The sequence below is a fragment of the Geotrypetes seraphini genome, chromosome 1 (assembly GCF_902459505.1).
Source record: "Geotrypetes seraphini chromosome 1, aGeoSer1.1, whole genome shotgun sequence".
NCBI lineage: Eukaryota > Metazoa > Chordata > Amphibia > Gymnophiona > Dermophiidae > Geotrypetes > Geotrypetes seraphini.
Window position 1 is genome coordinate 209,888,591 of NC_047084.1, and position 20,484 is coordinate 209,909,074.

Sequence of the window (20,484 nt, forward strand, 5' to 3'; positions counted from 1 at the left end):
ACAAAAGAAGGAGAAAAGCCAAAGGAGATCCATGAACACATGACTGCAATTTATGGCGAGTGTACCCCTTCATCCTACAAAAGTAAAATTTTGGGGCAAGCTGTTTAAGTGGGGTAGAGAGGGTCCATTGAAGATGACCCTCGCACTGGACGGCCTGTGGAAGCAACTTCCACAGATATGTGCAAGAAAATTGAGGATTTAATTTTATCAGACAGATGAATTAAGGTTTCTCAGATAGCTGAAGAAATGGGTATACAAAGAGGGCCAGATTCTATAAATAGTGGCTAACTGCAATATGTCTAGGCCAGTGATTCCCAACCCTGTCCTGGAGGAACACCAGGCCAATCGGGTTTTCAGGCTAGCCCTAATGAATATGCATGAGAGAGATTTGCATATGATGGAAGTGATAGGCATGCAAATTTGCTTCATGCATATTCATTAGGGCTAGCCTGAAAACCCAATTGGCCTGGTGTTCCTCCAGGACAGGGTTGGGAACCACTGGTCTAGGCATCCTTATGTGTTGCTAGGTATGTTGAGGTAGGCGCTGGTATATTTGGCCTAGTTTACCAGCACCAATCTCACATGACTAGTTAATGCATAACGCAGCTAAGTAAAAATACTGTTTAACCAAATAAGATAGGGGTAGGGAACTCTGATCCTCGAGAGCCGTATTCCAGTCGGGTTTTCAGGATTTCCCCAATGAATATGCATTGAAAGCAGTGCATGCAAATAGATCTCATGCATATTCATTGGGGAAATCCTGAAAACCCGTCTGGAATACGGCTCTCGAGGATCAGAGTTCCCTACCCCTGAAATAAGAGAACTAGTTGCATATTCAGTGCTAGTTCCTGCACATGGGCCACCACGAATATTTCAATGTACTACTGCCGACTGAATATTTATCACTACAGTATATGTACATATTTTGGAAACATGGTAGCATGCCTTTTCTTTGCATGATACATAGCAAAATGAGGTCCCCTTTTGCAAAGCTATGCTAGCGATTCCCGGTGTGGCAAAAGTGATGCAGCCCATAGGAACTGAATGGGCTGTATCCTATTTGCCGCACAGGAATCGCTAACGCGGCTTTGTAAAAAGGGCCCTGAATGAAGGTAGAACCAAGCACGCATATTAGCATTTATTTATTCGTCCTTTCAACACAGTAGTGCAGTGGTTCCCAACCCTGTCCTGGAGGAACACCAGGCCAATTGGGTTTTCAGGCTAGCCCTAATGAATATGCATGAAGCAAATTTGCATGCCTATCACTTCCATCATATGCAAATCTCTCTCATGCATATTCATTAGGGCTAGCCTGAAAACCCGATTGGCCTGGTGTTCCTCCAGGACAGGGTTGGGAATCACTGCAGTAGTGCATAGCAGAAGCAAGGAGCCTATTTTTATTGGTTTTAACATACAGCAAAAATATGCAGCTTGGCTGTATTTTGCCTTGTTAACATTACAGTGGTACCTCGGTTTGCAAGTAACCCGGTTTTCGAGTGTTTTGCAAGATGAGCAAAACACTCAGCAAACTTTTGACTCGCAAACCGAGCACTGCCCCGATCAATGAGCACTTATAGTCCAGGAAGCGCCGCTTTGGGGGATTCCTCTTCCATCTTCCGGCTAGCCTTCTACATCAGGTGCCTTCCACAGGTTGGAGGACCTCTGTCTGAGCCTGCGAGGCCGGGTGCTGTCCCGCCTGCGCGTTGTGTTTGTTGCGCAGAGCGTCAATCATCGGCGTTGTGCGTGTCATGCGCAGCATGCAGGTGGGGTGGCGCTCGGGTGGGGGCTCTCCAGCATGCGGGGGGGCATCCAACGTGGAGGGCTGGCCAGCGGATGGAGGAGGCATCCCTCTGAAGCGGCACTGTGGGGTTCTTCTTCAGATGACCGACGGAGGAGAAGGCGCTGCAGCACCCGGCACCCAACAGGTATAGACCCAGGATTCTAGAACGAATCGTTGCTGTTGTCACTATTTTCTATGGGGAACTTTGTTTTGATAAACGAGCATTTTGGATTACGAGCATGCTCCTGGAAAGGATTATGCTCGTAATCCAAGGTACCACTGTATTTGTATTTTTGCTGTATGTTAAAATCAAGTACCCTATTTTTACCATTTATTTATTTCATTTATATCCTGCTCATCACCTAAGAAGGTCATAAAATAAAATACGTTGTGTTTAATGCTCAGTGTATCAAGCTATTAAAATACAGTTTGCTTAATAATCAATTTTTTTTCTTTCAGGATTTTGGATGTATTCTGGCAGATTATATGCAAGAACAATATAATGCCCGATGTGAATTTCTACAGTAAGATTCTTCTTTTTTTCTCTCTCTGCTGAAAGATAAGCATTGTGTTTGGTTAAGAATGGCCACTGAGGATTGATCTTTTTTTTTTTTTTACTACTAATTGCTACTGCTACTATCCATTCAATCATGTCCAACCCTTGGATACTCTATAGGCCAGTCTTCTCCAAGGGTCAGATACGACTACTACTAATACTATTAATTATTTCTATAGCACTGCCAGACTTACGCAGTACTGTACACAGTCACAAAGGAGATAGCCCTTAAATAAAGTAAATATTGATTGTGAATATGAAAAGTGTGCTTTATGGAAAGCCCTGTCTCCAAGTAGGACCTTTGGCTAGTCATTGGTCTAGATCAGTGTCTCTCAAGCTGTCAAGCCGGGGTACACTAAAGGTAGTGGCCATGGCTTGAGGCACCCAGAAGTGCACGGATGTCATAGTGATGACATCGCGCAATTGCATGACATTACGTCAACGTCCGCACATGTGCAGAGGCCCTCCAGATGGGCCCTAACACGCCAGTATGGGGTGCCAGCAGGGAAGAGGGCCAGAGAGAAGGCACCAGCTGATTACCTACAGCATTGTTTCTCAACTACTTCAAGCTAAGTACCCCCTAGGTCTAACAAATATCAACTGAGTACCCCAACCAAAGACCTCCTTAGGTACACACAATATCTGCCCCAGATCCCATCCCCTTTACTAATTTTAATGCAATTTTTTCCATTCATTTTTCATATACACACTAGTGTGCCTCCTGAGATTCCAAGTGTGCCGCGGCACACTGAGGAAGAAGAGAGGCACCTGCCAGCTGACTTCCCTACACAGTACAGCACCAGCGCTGCCCGATTCACCAAAGGCCTGCATGTTTCCGCCTTCTTTCTAGCGTCCCCCTTGGCCTCCCGGTCTCACCTTTAAAGCTAATTACAGCAGCATGCAGAGGATTGCCGGTAGGTAAAATGATTTTATTTTCAATATAGTGATTGAAATATGTCAGTTTTGAGAATTTATATATACACAGCAGATATAAATTCTCAAAACTGACACATTTCAATCACTATATTGAAAATAAAATCATTTTACCTACCGGCGATCCTCTGCAGGTTGCTGTAATTAGCTTTAAAGGTGAGACCGGGAGACCAATGGGGAAGCTGAAGGATGCTAGAGAGAAGGGGGAAACATGCAGACCTTCGGTGAATCGGGCAGCGTTGGTGCTGTACTGTGTAGAGAAGTCAGCTAGCAGGCGCATCTCTTCTTCCTCAGTGTGCTGTGACACACTTGGAATCTCAGGAGGCACAGTAGTGTGCCTCAGCATACAGTTTGAGATACACTGGTCTAGATTAATGAGGAGGAAATGTATTTCTATCCGTGGGATTGCTCTCTCTCCCTTTTTCTTACTCAGCTTCTGTTGCTAATGCAGCCCTCATGAACCTCTGTTCAAGAAAAGCCACCCTGCTGCTACCACAGCTTTCATTGGACTCTGCTATTTTCTGGTTCTCCCTTTTCCTATCCTCCCCAGCTGTGATCTAGTACAAGCAGGAAGTGATCCTGCAGTTAGAATCTTTCCTCCAGGGAATACAATATCCTCTTGCACTTAAGATGTGACTTCAAAGGCTTCTCTCCAGACCAGACCAGAGAGGGCATCGACAGGCTGCCAACCCCATGGAAACAGACTTTACACAAAGTCTGCAATCTACCGCAGTCAGAGCTGTCCTCGCAGGGAATCGTAGTAACATAGTACATGGAAGACGGGGAAAGCCGACAATCAACCAAGAGTCGATGGTTCAGGAACCAGTATACCCAAAGGATACCGAGAAGATTCACTGGGTCATAGGCAAGACAGAAATCCTGACGGATCGAAAGGGACACATGAGGGAAAGAAATGCAAGAAAGTAACTCAAGTGTATGTACATGAACGCAAGGAGCCTACAGAATAAGATGGGAGAATTGGAAGCTTTGGCACAAAAAAGATAACCTTGACATTGGCATCACGGAAACATGGTGGAACGAAGAAAATGTCTGGGACACTGTGCTACTGGGATACAAGCTATATTGCAGAGACAGAGTGGGTCAGAAAGGTGGGGGAATTGCCCTATACATCAAAGAGGGAATTGAGTCTACCGGAGAGTAAACACTGGAAACGAAAAGTAAGTTAGAGTCTCTATGGGTCAAAATTCCGGGAACAAATGGGACGGAAACGAAGATTGGCATCTACTACCGACCCACAGGACAGTTTGAAGAAATTGATGGAGAAATGACGGATGACATTAAACGCAACTTCAAGGAAGGCAACGCAGTTATCATGGGTGACTTCAACTATCCGGGGATAGACTGCCACCTAGGCACTTCCGGCTGTGCTAGGGAGACCAAGTTCCTGGATGCTGTAGGCAATTGCTTCCTGGAACAACTTGTCAAGGAAAATACGAGAGGAAATGCAATTCTGGACTTAATTCTAAATGGATTTCAAGGACCGGCACAAGGTATAGAAGTAGAAGGGATGCTGGGAAACAGCGATCACAACATGACTGCTTTGACATGGACACAGGGGCGAAACATCGGTCCAGAACGACGGCCACAGCACTGAATTTCCGAAAAGGGAATTACGAAGGGATGAGACTCATGGTGGGGAAGAAGATTAAGAAGAGGATAAACACTGTAAAGATGCTAGAGCAAGCATGGTCCCTTTTTAAGGACACGGTCACCGAGGCGCAAAATCTATATATACTGCGTATCGACAAGGGATCCAAGAGGAAAAAGAACAAGGAACTGGCGTGGCTCACTGTTGCGGCGAAGGAAGCAATCAGAGACAAGAAGATTTCGTTTAAGGAATGGAAAAGGTCAAAAATAGAAAATTGGAAAAAGCACAAACAACATCAAAGCAGGTGCCATAAGGCAGTAAGAGGGGCCAAAAGAGACTATAAGGAGAAAATAGCCAAGGAGGTGAAAAACTTCAAGCCATTCTTTCGAAATATTAAGGGGAAACGACCTGCGAAGGAAGCATTGAACCGTTGGATGATCATGGAATAAAGGGAGTGCTAAAGGAGGACAAAACCATCGCCGACAACCTGAACATGTTTTGCGTCTGTATTTACCGAAGAGGATATATACAACATACTGAAAGCCGACAGGCTATACGCAGGAAACAAAGACGGGAAACTGACGGGGTTGACAGTCAGTCTAGAAGAGGTATGCAGGCAGATTGATAGGCTTAAAAACAATAAATTCCCGGGACCGGATGACATTCATCCGAGGGTAATCAAGGAACTGAAAGGGGCTATAGCTCAACTTCTTCAACAAATAGCCAATCTGTCGATCAAATTGGGAAGGATTCTGGAAGACTGGAAGGTGGCGAATGTTATGCCGATCTTCAAGAAAGGTTCCAGGGGAGATATGTGAAACTACAGACCAGTGAGTTTGACCTTGGTACCGGGAAAGATGGTAGAGGCTCTGATAAAGGGCCGCATCATTGATCACCTTGACGGACACGGTCTGATGAAGACCAGCCAGCACGGCTTCAGCAAAGGAAAATCTTGTTTGATGAACTTGCTGCACTTCTTCGAGGGAGTAAACAGGCAGATAGACAAGAGTGACCCAGTCAACACTGTATATCTGGATTTTCAGAAGGCATTCGACAAGGTTCCGCATGAACGACTACTTCAAAAAATTGCGAGCCATGGAATCGAGGGTGAAATATTGGCTGGCGGATAGGAAACAGAGAGTGGGGGTAAATGGACAATATTCAGACTGGAAAAGCGTCATGAGTGGAGTACCGCAGGGTTCAGTGCTCAGACCCGTGCTCTTCAACATATTTATAAACGACCTGGAAATTGGTATGACAAGTGAGGTGATTAAATTTGCAGATGATACAAATTTATTCAGAGTAGTGAAGATGCAGGAGGATTGCGAAGACCAGCAACGTGACATAAACATGCTTGAGAAATGGACCGCTACATGGAAAATGAGGTTTAACGTGGATAAGTGTAAAGTGATGCATGTTGGTAACAAAAATTTTAGACACGAATACAGGAAAGAGACTTGGGAGTACTGGTCGACAAGTCGATGAAGCCGTCTGCGCAATGTGCGGCGGCGGCAGAAAGGACAAACAGAATGCTGGGAATGATTAAGAAGGGGATCACGAACAGATCGTAGAGGGATAACATGCCGCTGTACCGGGCCATGGTACGCCCTAACCTGGAGTACTGCGTTCAGCACTGGTTGCCTACATGAAGAAGGACACAGTGCTACTCAAAAGGGTCCAGAGAAGAGTGGCTAAAATTGTTAAAGGGCTGAAGGAGTTGCCTCTTCTCCCTTGAAAAGAGGAGAATGAGAGGGGACATGATCGAAACGTTCAAGATAATGAAGGGAATAGACTTAGTAGATAAAGCCAAGTTGTTCACCCTCTCCAAGGTGGAGAGAATGAGAGGACACTCTCTAAAGTTAAAAGGGGATAGATTCTGTATAAACGTAAGGAAGTTCTTCTTCACCCAGAGAGTCGTACAAAACTGGAACGCTCTTCCGGAGGCTGTTATAGGGTGAAGCACCCTCCAGGGATTCAAGACAAAGTTAGATAAGTTCCTGCTGAACCAGAACGTATGGAGGTAAGGCCAGAATCAGGGCACATGTCTTTGACCTACGGGCCACTGCTGCATGATGGACCACTGGTCTGACCCAGCAGCTGCAATTCTTATGTTCTTATGACGGCAGATAAAGACTCAAGTGGTCCATCCAGTCTGCCCAACCATACATGCTCCATAAATTAATTTAGTTTAAATGGTCCTTTTTCTTAGATATTACTGGGCCAGAACCCTGCCCAGTAGTGTGCTTAGGTTCCATCTACTGGAATCTCCATCAAAGCTCACTCCAGCCCTTCTTAACCATCGAAACCCTCCCCAGCCCGTCCTCAACTGAATGTCTATATACGGGACACAGGCCGTGCAAGCCTGCCCAGTACTGGCCATAGTTCCTTCAATGTATACCCATTATTTTCTAATTAGAGATCCTCTGTGTTCATCTCACGCTTGTTTGAACTCTGTCACCGTTTTCTTCTGGCTATTTCATTTGGAGATTTAATTATATCTGGAAGGCTAGTGGACATGAGGATCACTTGGTCATTTGGTGCAAAGGTGAGGGATCTCAAGTGTCACCTATATAAGATTTTAAATAGTGTTGGGGAGAAGCCAGCTATCTTTGTACATGTGTAGGGTTACCAGACATCTGAATTAGAGAATGACATGGGGAAAAAATTTGCCCCATCTCCACAAGCTTGGTTCCCATCCCCATGAGCTTGGTCCCTGTGAACTCGGTCCCCGTCCCCACGAGCTCAGTCCCCGTCTCTACCCTGTCCCCACAAACCATCTGATCCCATCCGCACAAGCCTTGAATAGTTTTATACTGAACTTATTTTATTAAAGTATAAAAAGAAACAACATTCTGTACAATTGTCATTTTATATATCATTTTTCCTACATTTGTCTGGTGATTTCATGAGTCTCTGGTTGCATTTCCTTCTGACTGTGCATCCAATATTTCTTTCTTTCTACCTCCTGCATGCTTCCTCTCTTCCGGACCTCATTCCCTTTCTCAACCAATATCTCTCTCTGTCCCTCCATGAATCTAACTTTTCTTCCTTTCTCCTCCACCCCCATTGGCAACATGTTCCCACAAACCATCTGATCCCATCTGCACAAGCCTCGAATAGCTTTATACTGAACTTATTTTATTGAAGTATAAAAAGAAACAATATTCTGTACAATTGTCATTTTATAAATCATTTTTCCTACCTTTGTTGTTTGGTGATTTCATGAGTCATGGTTGCACTTCCTTCTGACTATGCATCCTTTCTTTCATTTCTTTCTTTCTGTCTTTCTCTCTCCCTGACCTCTTTCTTTCTTTCTCTCTGCCGCCCCCACACACTTTCTGTCTTTCTTTCTCTCTTTCTCTCTCCCGCACCCACACACTTTCTGTCTTTCTCTCATCCCCCCCATGCTGCCACCGCCTATTTCTCTGCACTAACAGACTAAAACAGCAAAGAACATAAGAATTTGGTGCATCGTGCCCAGCAGTCCGCTCCCGCGGCAGCCCCCAGGTCAAGGACCTGAGCCCTAACTGAGTCTAGCCTTACCTGCATACGTTCTGGTCTAGCAGGAACTTGTCTAACTTTGTCTTGAATCCCTGGAGGGTGTTTTCTCCTATGACAGACTCCGGAAGAGCGTTCCAGTTTTCCACCACTCTCTGGGTGAAAAAGAATTTCCTTACATTTGTATGGAATTTATCCTCTTTTAACTTTAGAGAGTGCCCTCTCGTTCTCCCTACCTTGGAGAGGGTGAACAACCTGTCTTTATCTACTAAGTCTGTTCCCTTCATTATCTTGAATGTTTCAATCATGTCCCCTCTCATTCTCCTCTTTTCAAGGGAGAAGAGGCCTAGTTCTCTAATCTCTCGCTGTATGAGGAATTTAGAAGGTGTCAGATTTATTGCAACATTAGCACATGGCCATTAATACATACAATAGGAAATCAGCCATTTTATGGTTGTGGTAACAATGGCCTTAGCACTAAAGAGTGTGCTAAGACCACATTTTGCTACAGCTTAATAAAAGGACCCTTAAGTTATGTGCTATTCTATAATTGGGTACCCAATTATATGCCTAACAGTGCATACCCTATATAGAATGAGGGAGATAAGGTAAATATGATACTTTTATATTGGACTAACTCAGTACCATTTCTATACAGTAATAAAAAGGTAACCTTGCAGTAATTTGAAGCTCACTTTCATATGTAATAGACCAGCATAGTTTTCCCTGCTGATTGACTGCATATTGCCATCTGGAGGCCATTCTATAACAATATCCCATTTTAACACTGTTGGAAACAGAATACCCGGTCTGTTCCAGTATGGCAATTTTTATGTTATATTAACTGTGATAGTCATATGTAACATACTCATATTTCTAAAGTTGTTTCTTCATCATTTTTTGTTCTTCGATAAATTAGTTCTGTTCGTTCATTTCTTCAACAAAGTTCTCTCCGTATATTGATTCATTCTCAAGTTTTATCCAAACTTGATTACTGTAATTCAATTTTGATCTGACAAATTATTAGTTACATCGTTTACAGTTGGTACAAAACACTGCAATTAGATTATTATATGGATGTTCAAAATTAGACCATGTGACTCCACTTCTTAAAGCAGAACATATGTATTCTTCCTATAGCCTACCAAATCCCCTGCAATTATAATATAATCACTTTTTTAGTTATATCCTCTGGACTGTCTTCTTTTTTGCACAGTTTTGTGGTTAATTATACTGCATGGAGATCTCTTGGTTCATCAAATTGACACCTTTTGAGTGTTCCTTCTTTTAGGCAGTTATTCCTTGATATACACAGAAATTCTTCATTCTCAGTTATGGCACCTACTCTTTGGAACTCTCTTCCCATTTATCTGCGTGGAAAAAAAAATTTTGCTACATTCAAGATTCAATTAAAGGCATTCTACTTCTCTCAGGCATTTTGCTCAAAATTTTTTTATATACTCTAAATTCTTTTTACTCCCCCCTCCCCCTTTAAATTAGGCTATATTATGGCTTCCACTTTTTCCCCCTTCCCTAAAACTTTTCTTTGCAAATTTTATTGTAATCTAACCTTATTGTTTTTCCCTTAAATGTAATGTGGTTTGATTTTTTTTATTGTTTTGCTTCCCCAATATAAATTCATTGTAAACTGCTAAGATTTTAACTCTGGTTTAATATTTGCAGTATATTAAATAAATTGAACTTGAAAAGTAAGAGTCAACAAACAAGTTGCAGCTGATACCTTTTTATTTGACTAAATTAATATTTCTTCAACAAGTTTTCAAGTCATATTGTCTTCATCATCAATTATTATAATGTGGTATATGCAGCTGTACCTTGCTATAAGTTGAGAACTTTACATAATATGGCTGCATATACCACATTATAATTGATGATGAAGACAAGATAACATTTGGAAACATTTTATTTACATATCACTTATATCCTAAGTGGTTTTCATAGTTTCATAAAAATTTGATAAAACGCTTATCAAAGATTCTAAGCGTTGTACAATAGTAAAAACATAAAAAGAGACTAACAATGCTAAAACAAACTAGACATAAAACAGACATTCAGGTACATTATCATATTTCCCTATCTGTCCTAGTGGGCTCAAATTATATCTAGTGTCTGTGGAGCAATGGGGGGAATTAAGCGATTTGCCAAGGGTCACAAGGAGCAGCAAGGGATTTGAACTCACAACCTCAGAGTACTGAGGATGTAGCTCTTACCACTGTACCAATAAAAAGATGTCACCTACAACTTGTTTGTTGACTCATTGTCACATATTCAAGTGGATATGGCTGGCCACCAGATGGCAATATGCAGTCATAGTAAGCTCAGAATCTAATCAGCAAAGAAACTATGCTAGTCTATTACATATAAAAGCAGGCTTCAAATTACTGCAAGATTACCTTTTTATTACAGAAATGGTAAGAATGAAATAAGTAATTTAACAGAAATACAAAAAAAAAATAACATATTTGTTACTGGATATGATTCTTTTACCTGGAATCAAAGCAAAATTAAGGGACCCTTTTACTAAAGGGTGTTAGAATCCGGACTTAGCATATCTTAACATAGGACTTTCCCATACATTAAGCCCAAAATCAATGTGGCTTTTTAATTTTATTTTGCAGGTCTTGCATTAATTTTTGCACTAGTGCATGGGACTTGCAAAAAAATTAACATGCATTTGGGTTGCAAAAACCCAAGGAAACGGTACAGTTTAGAGGGTGAAGAACTTATGTGCATGACAGAAGAGTGGCAAAAGAGTGGGACTTGGGTGTGATTGAATGTGATGATCTTAAGACGGCCAAACAAGAGTCTAGAATCACGAGAAAAATGTTTTCTATTAATAAATTTAAAGTGATCTATAAGATAATCAGGTACAAGATCAGACAAAATCTTATAACAAATAGTCAAATTTAAATAATATTCTAGCCTCTATTGGCAACCAATGTCATTTCCGATAATATTTTGTTACATGGTCATACCTTTTCAGATTATTTTATTTGAGATACTTGGCAGCCCATCACAATCATGTGTTAATGTGCTCTGTGTCTGCAAGCAAAAGATTCTGGGATATTATATTAAATAAATTTGATCCTGGGAATGTCTGCAGATAGTAACATATGGACAGGGGCCATTCAGCCGAACAAAAGACCTTTTACTTAGAATTCCACTAAATAACTCCTATAAATCCAGTACTTGAGATTAACAAAGATCTTTTTGCATAGAGCTGAGGAGTATCCTGCGAAGCCCTGGACTTTCAAAAGATGTGATAATGACAGATACTTAAGGAATTCAGACACAGAATGGCTCTAGCTACCAGTTCTTCAAGGTTCACTCCTCTTGTCAATTAAGAGCCATTGTTTCAAACAGATTCCAAAATTGTGACAGAGAAAGATACTGAATGTTACTATTTTTAGAAGAACTTCAAACCTATGAAAACAAGCTTCAAACCCCTGCCCCCTATTCTTTCTTGCTCCTTCCTCTTTACCTCCTCACACCTATACACCCACCATTCACACATACCCTTCTCAGCCATTATGAGAAGGACATCCACATATTTTTAAATACCCACAGAAGCAGCTCTAAATCTAATTTATACTTTTTATTTGTAAAAGCTTATTCCTATAACATATACTTTTTATGCACCACCTGGCTCTTGTCTCATCAACTTACTTCCCACTGCCTCTGAGGCCTGAACCTAGGACCCAAAATAGACTAGATCAGTGGTTCTTAAACCTTCCCTCAGGATCCCCCAACCAGTCAGGTTTTCAAGATATCCCAAATGAATAAACATGAGACAGATTTGCATATAAAAGAGATAAGAGGCACGCAAATCTGTCTCATGCATATTCATTTGGGATATCTTGAAAACCCGACTGGCTGGGGATTCCCCAGGACAGGTTTAAGAACCAATGGACAGGGGTGTCAAAGTCCCTCCTCGAGGGCCGGAATCCAGTCGGGTTTTCTGGATTTCCCCAATGAATATGCATTGAAAGCAGTGCATGCAAATAGATCTCATGCAGATTCATTGGGGAAATCCTGAAAACCCGACTGGATTCTGGCCCTCGAGGACCGACTTTGACATCTGTGGACTAGACAATACAAAAACCAAAAACATAAAACATCATACTCTGCAGTACAGCAATGTATTCATTGGTTTTATTCTATGATTTCTATTTTATTTATTCATTCAGTTTTTCTATACCGTTTTCCCAGGAGAGCTCAGAATGGTTTACATAAGTTTATTCAAGTACTCAAGCATTTTTCCCTGTCTGTCCCGATGGGCTCACAATCTATCTAATGTACCTGGGTCAATGGGGGGGGGGGATTAGGTAACTTACCTAGGGTCACAAGGAGCAGCTTGGGTTTGAACCCAAAACCCCAGGGTGCTGAGGCTGTAGCTTTAACCACTGTGCCACACTCTCCCCCAATTACAGTAGAATCCTAATTAACCAGTATTCAAGCATCTGGCACTCTCACCCAACTGTAAAAAACAAATCTCTGACAAAAAAAAAATCATCCTCCCTTCAGCATCGTAATATAGTAAATGACGGCAGATAAGGACCCGAATGGTCCATCCATCTGCCCAACCATACAGTACACACTCTATAAATTTATTTATTTAAGCATTTATATACCACTTAGACTATAAGTGGTTTACAATCAGGTACTCAAGCATTTTTTCCCTATCTGTCCCGGCAGGCTCACACTATCTAATGTACCTGGAGCAATGAGGGATTAAGTGACTTGCCCAGGGTCACAAGGAGCAGTGTTGGATTTGAACCCACAACCTCAGGGTGCTGAGGCTGTGGTTCTAACCACTGCACCACACACTCCCCACACAATTAATTAATTTAAATTGTTCATTTTCTTAGATATTTCTGGGCCAGAAACCCAGAGCTTTGCCCAATACTGTGCTTAGGTTACATCTACTGGAGTCTCCATTAAAGCTCACTTTAGCCCATCTAAACCATCTCAGCCATCGAAATCCTCCCCAACCCATCCTCAAATGAATGGCCATATAAAGGATACAGATCGTACAAGTCTATCCAGTACTGGCCTTAGTTCTTCAATATATACCATCATTTTCTGATTCGAGATCCTCTGTGTTCATCCCATGCTTTTTTGAACTCTGTCACCGTTTTCCTCTCCACCACCTCCTTCAGGAGCGCATTCCAGACATCAACCACCCTCTTCGTAAAGATGAATTTCCTAACTTTACTCTTGAGTCTACCACCCCTCAACCTCAAATTATGCCAATTTACCATTTTCCTTTCTCTGGAAAAGATTTTGTTCAACTTTAATACCTTTCAAGTAATTGTATGTCTGAATCATATCTCTCCTGTCCCTCCTTTCCTCTAGGGCAGTGGTCTCAAACTCAAACGCTTTGCATGGCCACATTTTGGATTTGTAGGTACTTGGAGGGCCTCAGAAAAAAACTAGTTAATGTCTTATTAAAGAAATGACAATTTTGTATGAGGTAAAACCCTTTATAGTTTATAAATCTTTCCTTTTGGCTAAGTCTTAATAATATTGTAATTTATAGCTAAAGAGACATATGATCAAGAAACTGTTTTATTTTACTTTTGTGATTATGATAAACATACCGAGGGCCTCAAAATAGTACCTGGTGGGCCGCATGTGGCCCCCGGGCCACGAGTTTGAGACCACTGCTCTAGGGCATACATATTCAGGGCTTCCAATCTCTCCTCGTACGTCTTTTGGTGCAAACCTACCATTTTCGTTGCCTTTCTCTGGACCACTTCAAGCTTCTTATGTCCTTTGCCAGATATGATCTCCAAAACTGAATACAATACTTCAAGTGGGGCCTCGCCAAAGACCTGTACAAGGGCATCAACACCTTCTTTCTTATACTGGTTACACCTCTCTATACAGCCTAGCATCTTTCTGGCAGCAGCCACTGCCTTGTCACACTGTTTCTTTGCCTTTAGATCTTCGGTCACTATTACCCCAAGGTCCCTCTCCTCATCTGTGCATATCAGCATCTCACCTCCCAGCACATATGGCTCCTTCAGATTTCTAATTCCCAAATTCATTCTCTGCACTTCTTTGTAGCAGCAGTGGCAGTGGTACTGGCCCACCAACCCCCACCTCCCTCCCTCACTTATCTGAAGCAGCAATGGCAGCCAGTCAGCAGAGACAGCACTGTAAACAGGGTGCTCGTTCATCTCCAGCAGGGCTTTTTTTTCTGCTGTGTTGGAAGTGACACAACAAAGGAAAGGCCCTGCCTGTTTACAGCCCTGCCTCTGCTGACAAGCTGCCACTGGTGCTTCAGGTTAGTGAGGGGGGTCCAGAAGGCCAAATCCAGAAGGAGGGAGGGCAGACCCAGGGTGGGAGGTAGAGAAGAAGTGTTGTGTGTAGGGAGGGTCCTGTAGGGTGAAGGGGAGGGGAGATGGATGGATGCTGGATCCATAAGTGGGAGGGGGAGAGAGAAGGGGGGTAGAGAAAGTAACCCGGTTCAGAAAAGAAGGTGGGAAGGGAGGAGCAGATGTTAACCAGAAACTATAGTTATCCAGCGTGTGCCAATCCCCACGGGTGCTGGATAACTGAGAGTCTACTGTATCATCTAATGTTTGTGGATATATTTTTTTAAAAACATTTATTAACATTTTGTTTTGAAGTTATTTTGTGCATTTATGTCTATAGATATTTGTATGTATTATGGTAAGTCCTCCAGCATTGGCCTGGCACTACCTCCTGTTGTGGGACATCCTATGGGAAGTCAGGTCCCTAGAAGAGTAGTACTCAACCCACTATCCAACCCCTCTAACCCTACTTCCCTACTGCCCCCCTCTCCACCGGTGGGGTAGATGATCAATTACTCAAGAGACAGGTTGTCCAAAAGGACCTTTATCCCTACTACAAGTCTGTCCCTTTGGGCAGATCACCCGTTGAGCAAGGGACATCGACGCCTCTTGAAAGCTCCAGTTTTGAAAAATAACAACACATGCAAATGACACCAGCGCAAGGTTTTCAAAATTATAATTAAGATTTATTGAATTATTGTTTCTATTTTTCCATTATGAGATCAAAAGAATCAAGCATAATTGCTTAACAGTTGCGCTAATGGGAGATCGTTATAGTTGCCAAATGCTGGCCTTCTCATAACGAGCTCATCTTACTATCTCATTTCATTCTATTATATACTTTTGGCTCAGTGACATCATCAGGTTGACAACCAATAACAATTCACAAAAGAGGTGGTCTTAAAAGTTGGACAAAGAAAAATTCCTCCACGTTTCAAAGTTAGACAAAGTTTTAGAAAATTACTTTTGATTTCTGAATTAACATTATAACATATTCAAGAGAATCTACAATTATTAGTAGGGTGCTGAAAAGTTCTCAGCTTAAGTTCCATCCACACACAGTGCTGCAAAGTTGTCAGCCTGAAGGAGGGAGTTGACAGCTTCACACAAAAGCCCTCCTATGTTAGAGCAGGGGTCTCTGACTTAATTACTTCCAGATGTTGCTTTAGGATTTCTTTAGGTTGCAAAGATATATATATATATACTAGTCTTATAGCCCGTTACATTAACGGGTGCTAGAATATATGTGTGTGTGTGTCTGTCTTTATTTATTTTTCTCTCTCCTTAGTCGCTTTCTGTGTTTTTTTTGGGGGGGGAGGTTTCCTTGGCTGTCCACAACCACCCCTTGCCTGCTCCCCATCCATTATCCCTTCCTTTTACCTCCCCTGTGTCCTCCATCACTGCTCACCTTATCCAGCAGCAGCCCCTTTGTTTTACACCCCCCCTGTCCATCATCACCTTACATTAACGGGTGCTAGAATAGATTAGTGTTATCCAGTATGGCTATTCTTCTTATGTCTTACCCCCTCTATTCAGGCTCCCATTTCCCCTTTTACCCTCCCTATTTCCACCTTTTTTCACCAACTTAAAAATCTGTCCCCTTTCTCTGTCCTTCACCTCCATAGAACTCCCTCTTCATTCCCCCTTCACTTATTCTTCCAGCTCCTGTCTTCAGCCCCTTTCTCTCACATGCCCCCTTTTGTAGCCCCCCTTCTCCCATCTCATCCTTTTTTCATCCCCAGCTCCCTTCTCTCACATATTCCTTTATAGCCCCCAAACCCAACCCCCTTCTCATACCTACTCTTCCAGCCCTCAGTTCTCCTCGAACGGTTGGGAGTGATCTATCCCTCCCCCCTTTTCCGGGCATCCGATCTTGCTCCAGGGGAGTTTACTTGGGGTGGGGGGGTCACAGCCGCAGGCATCGGGAGTAGTTTTTGTTGTTGCTTGGGGGGAGGTGGGGGTTCGGGAAATCGGGGGTAGTGCTGATCTGTTACATGTGGGTGTCGTCCGGCTCCCCTGGAGCAGGTTACTGTTCCATCCGAAGGTGAACGCCAGTCCCAAGTCTGAGCGATCCTCCCAAACTTGACCTCCCTTACCCGGGTTGCGTTAGCCAGTGCTAATGTGTGCAAGCGGCTGTAGCACCGGCTTCTCCACCCGGACCCTGAGCACGCGCCGCGCTCCGCCCCTTAGCTACCCGGAAGTACCGGGCTTCACTCGCCTGCTCCCAGTGGGCCAAGAGAGAGGGGGGAGTGGCTGCCGTGGTGATCTGGCCGACTCCCTGGTGACAGGAGCCGCGGCGGCACCTTTAAAGTGAAAAAATAACTGTGGCAAGGGAGCCGGCCAACTGGCAGTTCAAGTTGGAGCTTTGGTCTGGCCTGCTCCCTGCCCGCCTTGCCATATTGTATTTTTTTATTTGAAAGACGCGGCGGTGGCTCCTCTCATGATCCCCACCTGCGTCGGAAGTCTGACCCAGGCGGGGATCGTGAGAGGAGCCACCGCCGCTTCTTTCAACTAAAAAATACAATACGGCAGGGAGCAGGCCAGACCGAAGCTCCAACTTGAACTGCCAGTTGGCCGGCTCCCTTGCCACAGTTATTTTTTCACTTTAAAGGTGCCGCCGCGGCTCCTGTCACCAGGGAGTCAGCCAGATCACCACGGCAGCCACTCCCCCCTCTCTCTTGGCCCACTGGGAGCAGGCGAGTTCAGGTGAAAGGAAGAACTACATACCTGTTTAGCTCGTGGTTTTAAAGTTAGGCGGCCAGGCCAGGTCTTCAAAGCAGCTGCAGCCGCGGGTTTAAAGTTAGGCGGTCAGGTATTCAGAGCGGCAGGGGGAGGCAACCTTTTATTCAATGTCTGCCGGGTAAAGCGCCGTGCCGAGTAGAGGAAGCAAACGCCGTGGCAGGAGAGCAGGGAGTGAGTTTTTCCTATGCGGTTGTTTGGGGGGGGGGTTGTGAACAGGAAGTCGAGCAGAGGCGGGAGTGAGCTGTTCAGCTTCCCCTATCTGGGCAAACCGCTCTGGCGAAAATGGAGTGAAGTGCCGCGTGGGGCCGTAGTAAGCGCGGGGCATGCTGCAGTCTTGGCGGCCACGGACATACGGATCATGGAAGCACGCTAAGCATGGAAGCATGATAAGACTGCGCATGCGCCGCCTACGGTTTTATTATATAGATGTTTTTTCAAAACCTATGCTTTTGTTCAACACAGTCACACATCCACTCCAGTCATATTTGTTCATTTATACTTTGCTTGGCCAAGCTTCCATTCAATAAATCATAATTTTCATTCAAAACTATATCTAATTCAGTTTGGGACACGTTATCTTTCTTTACCAGTCTAAAGCAAGCACATGTGGTATTAATTAACACCACGATGCTGAGAACAAAGACCTGGACACACAAAATGGATTTCTCAAAATGAGCAGATATAGCAAAGACAGAAAACTCAAAATGGATTCCTTTGGTTTCCTTTCTGATCTGACCCAACAGCAAAATACATTAAAAAAAACACCATTCTTTCCCTTATATTAATCTATAGTGTGTTTTTCTGGCTTTAGTTACATATTATTCAGATTTTTATTCACCCGTTTTTCGTATGCTTCTATTTGGGCGTGGCCCTAACTGACACATATGCTTGTATCTAACTAGAATTACCCAGAATCATACAAAAAACAGGCGCTTTTGTAGAAAAACTCCACAAAAATACTGCACTTATCATGTTCTGACATCCATTCCATTACCGTCCCATAAACATCACCCCCTGCTGGCCACGAGCCATTACTCCTCACCGTCCAGAGTTGTCCTTCTTGCTTTTGTATATTTCCTCCTTCCTGTGCTTCCTCCTCCATAATATCTATCTATCTATCTAACTATTCCAAGACTTATTCCCTCTTATAGGCAGTTTGCCAAACATGGTTTCATAGGTTTCCTTTGATGTTTTGCTCCAATAAAGTTTTCTTTAGTTGCCAGACTTCTGTTGTACATTCTAGTACTCCTGCTGTTGCACTTTGATATAATTCTGCCTCTTCCATTTTCCTACAACATTGGACTCTAATGGCTACTGTCTCACTTGCATATCAAAAGCATTGTGATCATCAAGCAAATTTAACAAGTTTTTATTTTTATCTCTTCAGAAAACTGCCAATATTTTCTTCATGGCCACTAGAAAAACTGGAATCTCTTGTTCATTGCTCCTTACAAAGAAATTACAGGTCAGTACAAGTAATTAAAAACTGAAAACAAAGCAAAAGAATTGTTTGGAGTGGGCTTTTTATTTTTTATTTTTTTTTTTTGGGGGGTGCAGTGCTCCATCTAAATGTTTGCTGGCACTAATACTGAATTGATTCTCCTGTCCCAACTGCCTAATGATTTTCTTACCTTTTACCCACAACCAGTGACGTTGGTAAACCATACCAATGGAAGAAACCAACTAGTTCAACCACAGCCTCCAAATTTATGCTGTGTTTTCCCTGAAAAAAAGACCTACCCCCAAAATAAGCCCCAGCATGATTTTCAGGGTAGGTCTTAATATAAGCCCTATTCCAAAAGTAAGCCCTAGTCCCCGGAAGCCTAACCCTAATGTCCCTGGATTCACCGGCAGCAGCACTTCCCTCCCGTCCCTGCCACACAGCCGAACCCCCGCTGACCCTCCCATCTTTGCATCTCTCCCTCCTGTCTGAACCCTGCTGACCCTCCGACCGCGGGACCACCAAAGAGCAGCGTCGGCAGCACTCTAAACAGGCTGTTTCATAGCCTTATTCCATCGGGGCATTCCCTCTTCCGCTTCACTGATGATGTCATCAGTAACACGGCGCACGGAAGGTCCCGGCGGGAGAAGGCTGTGAAGCAGCCTGTTTAGAGTGCTGACAACACTGCTCTTTAGAGGGAGGCATGTAGGTCTCGCAGTCAGCAAGGTACAGATAGGAGGAAGAGATGGAAGGATGGGAGCGTCAGCGGGGGTTCAACTGAGTGACGGGGGCTGCTCAAGGGTTCTGAAGCATGGAAGGGAGGGATAGAAATATGCTACAGAGGGAAGGCAGAAGGGGATGGGTGAAAGGGGAGGAAAGATGTTGCATATGAGGGGGAGAGAGAAAGGAAGAATTGGGGTGGCAGAGAGATGATCATGTAAATGAAAAAAATAAGACCTACCACTTTTTCGATTCTGCCTTCAATTCCTAACTCCTACTCACCATAAAATTACCTTTGTCCATCCTATCATTCTCTCTGCAAGAAACTCCAACCCTTAGTATTTATTTATTTATTTTAAAAATTTATATACCGTTTAAACTTGTCTGTCTGTCTAATTAGATTGTAAGCTCTTCTGAACAGGGACCGTCTATTGCGTGTTGATTATACATTACTGCGTACACTTTTCAGGACTATAGAAATAATAAATAGTAGAAAAATAGTTCACAAAAATAAAACAGAGCTGTTTATAGTTGTTTGGCTGGTGTGTTTGAATATGGAACAAAGGCAATTAGGTCTGATGGAATTTCAGTGAAGGAAAATAAGTTCTAGCAGTTCTGTGTTTGTTCTTTATACTTGACTAATCCTTCAACCAGGATGTTTAGAATTCTGCTTCATCTCTAAACTTCCCCAGGAATGCAAATGAGACAACTTAGCAGGGTGGTTAAAACCATTTATTTTTAATGTAAAGTCCTTGAATTCACTTGCTAATACATATCTTGCATTATTACCACAGCCTATCATTATTGCAATTATTGAAGCAGAACATCTTCAGTTTCTGTGCTGCACATGTGGCATTTAAATAA

General features: G+C 43.1%; 1 protein-coding gene across 4 annotated transcripts in view; it reads left to right on the forward strand.

The window, feature by feature from the left end:
- LOC117360706 overlaps positions 1–20,484 on the forward strand; it is a 205,139-nt gene that overhangs the window by 69,666 nt on the left and 114,989 nt on the right. For all 4 annotated transcript variants that reach the window (XM_033944957.1, XM_033944948.1, XM_033944971.1 and 1 more), the window contains 2 exons: positions 2,240–2,304; positions 18,847–18,924. In XM_033944957.1, coding sequence (XP_033800848.1) covers positions 2,240–2,304; positions 18,847–18,924 — 143 coding nt within the window. The remainder of the gene's footprint in view (positions 1–2,239; positions 2,305–18,846; positions 18,925–20,484) is intronic.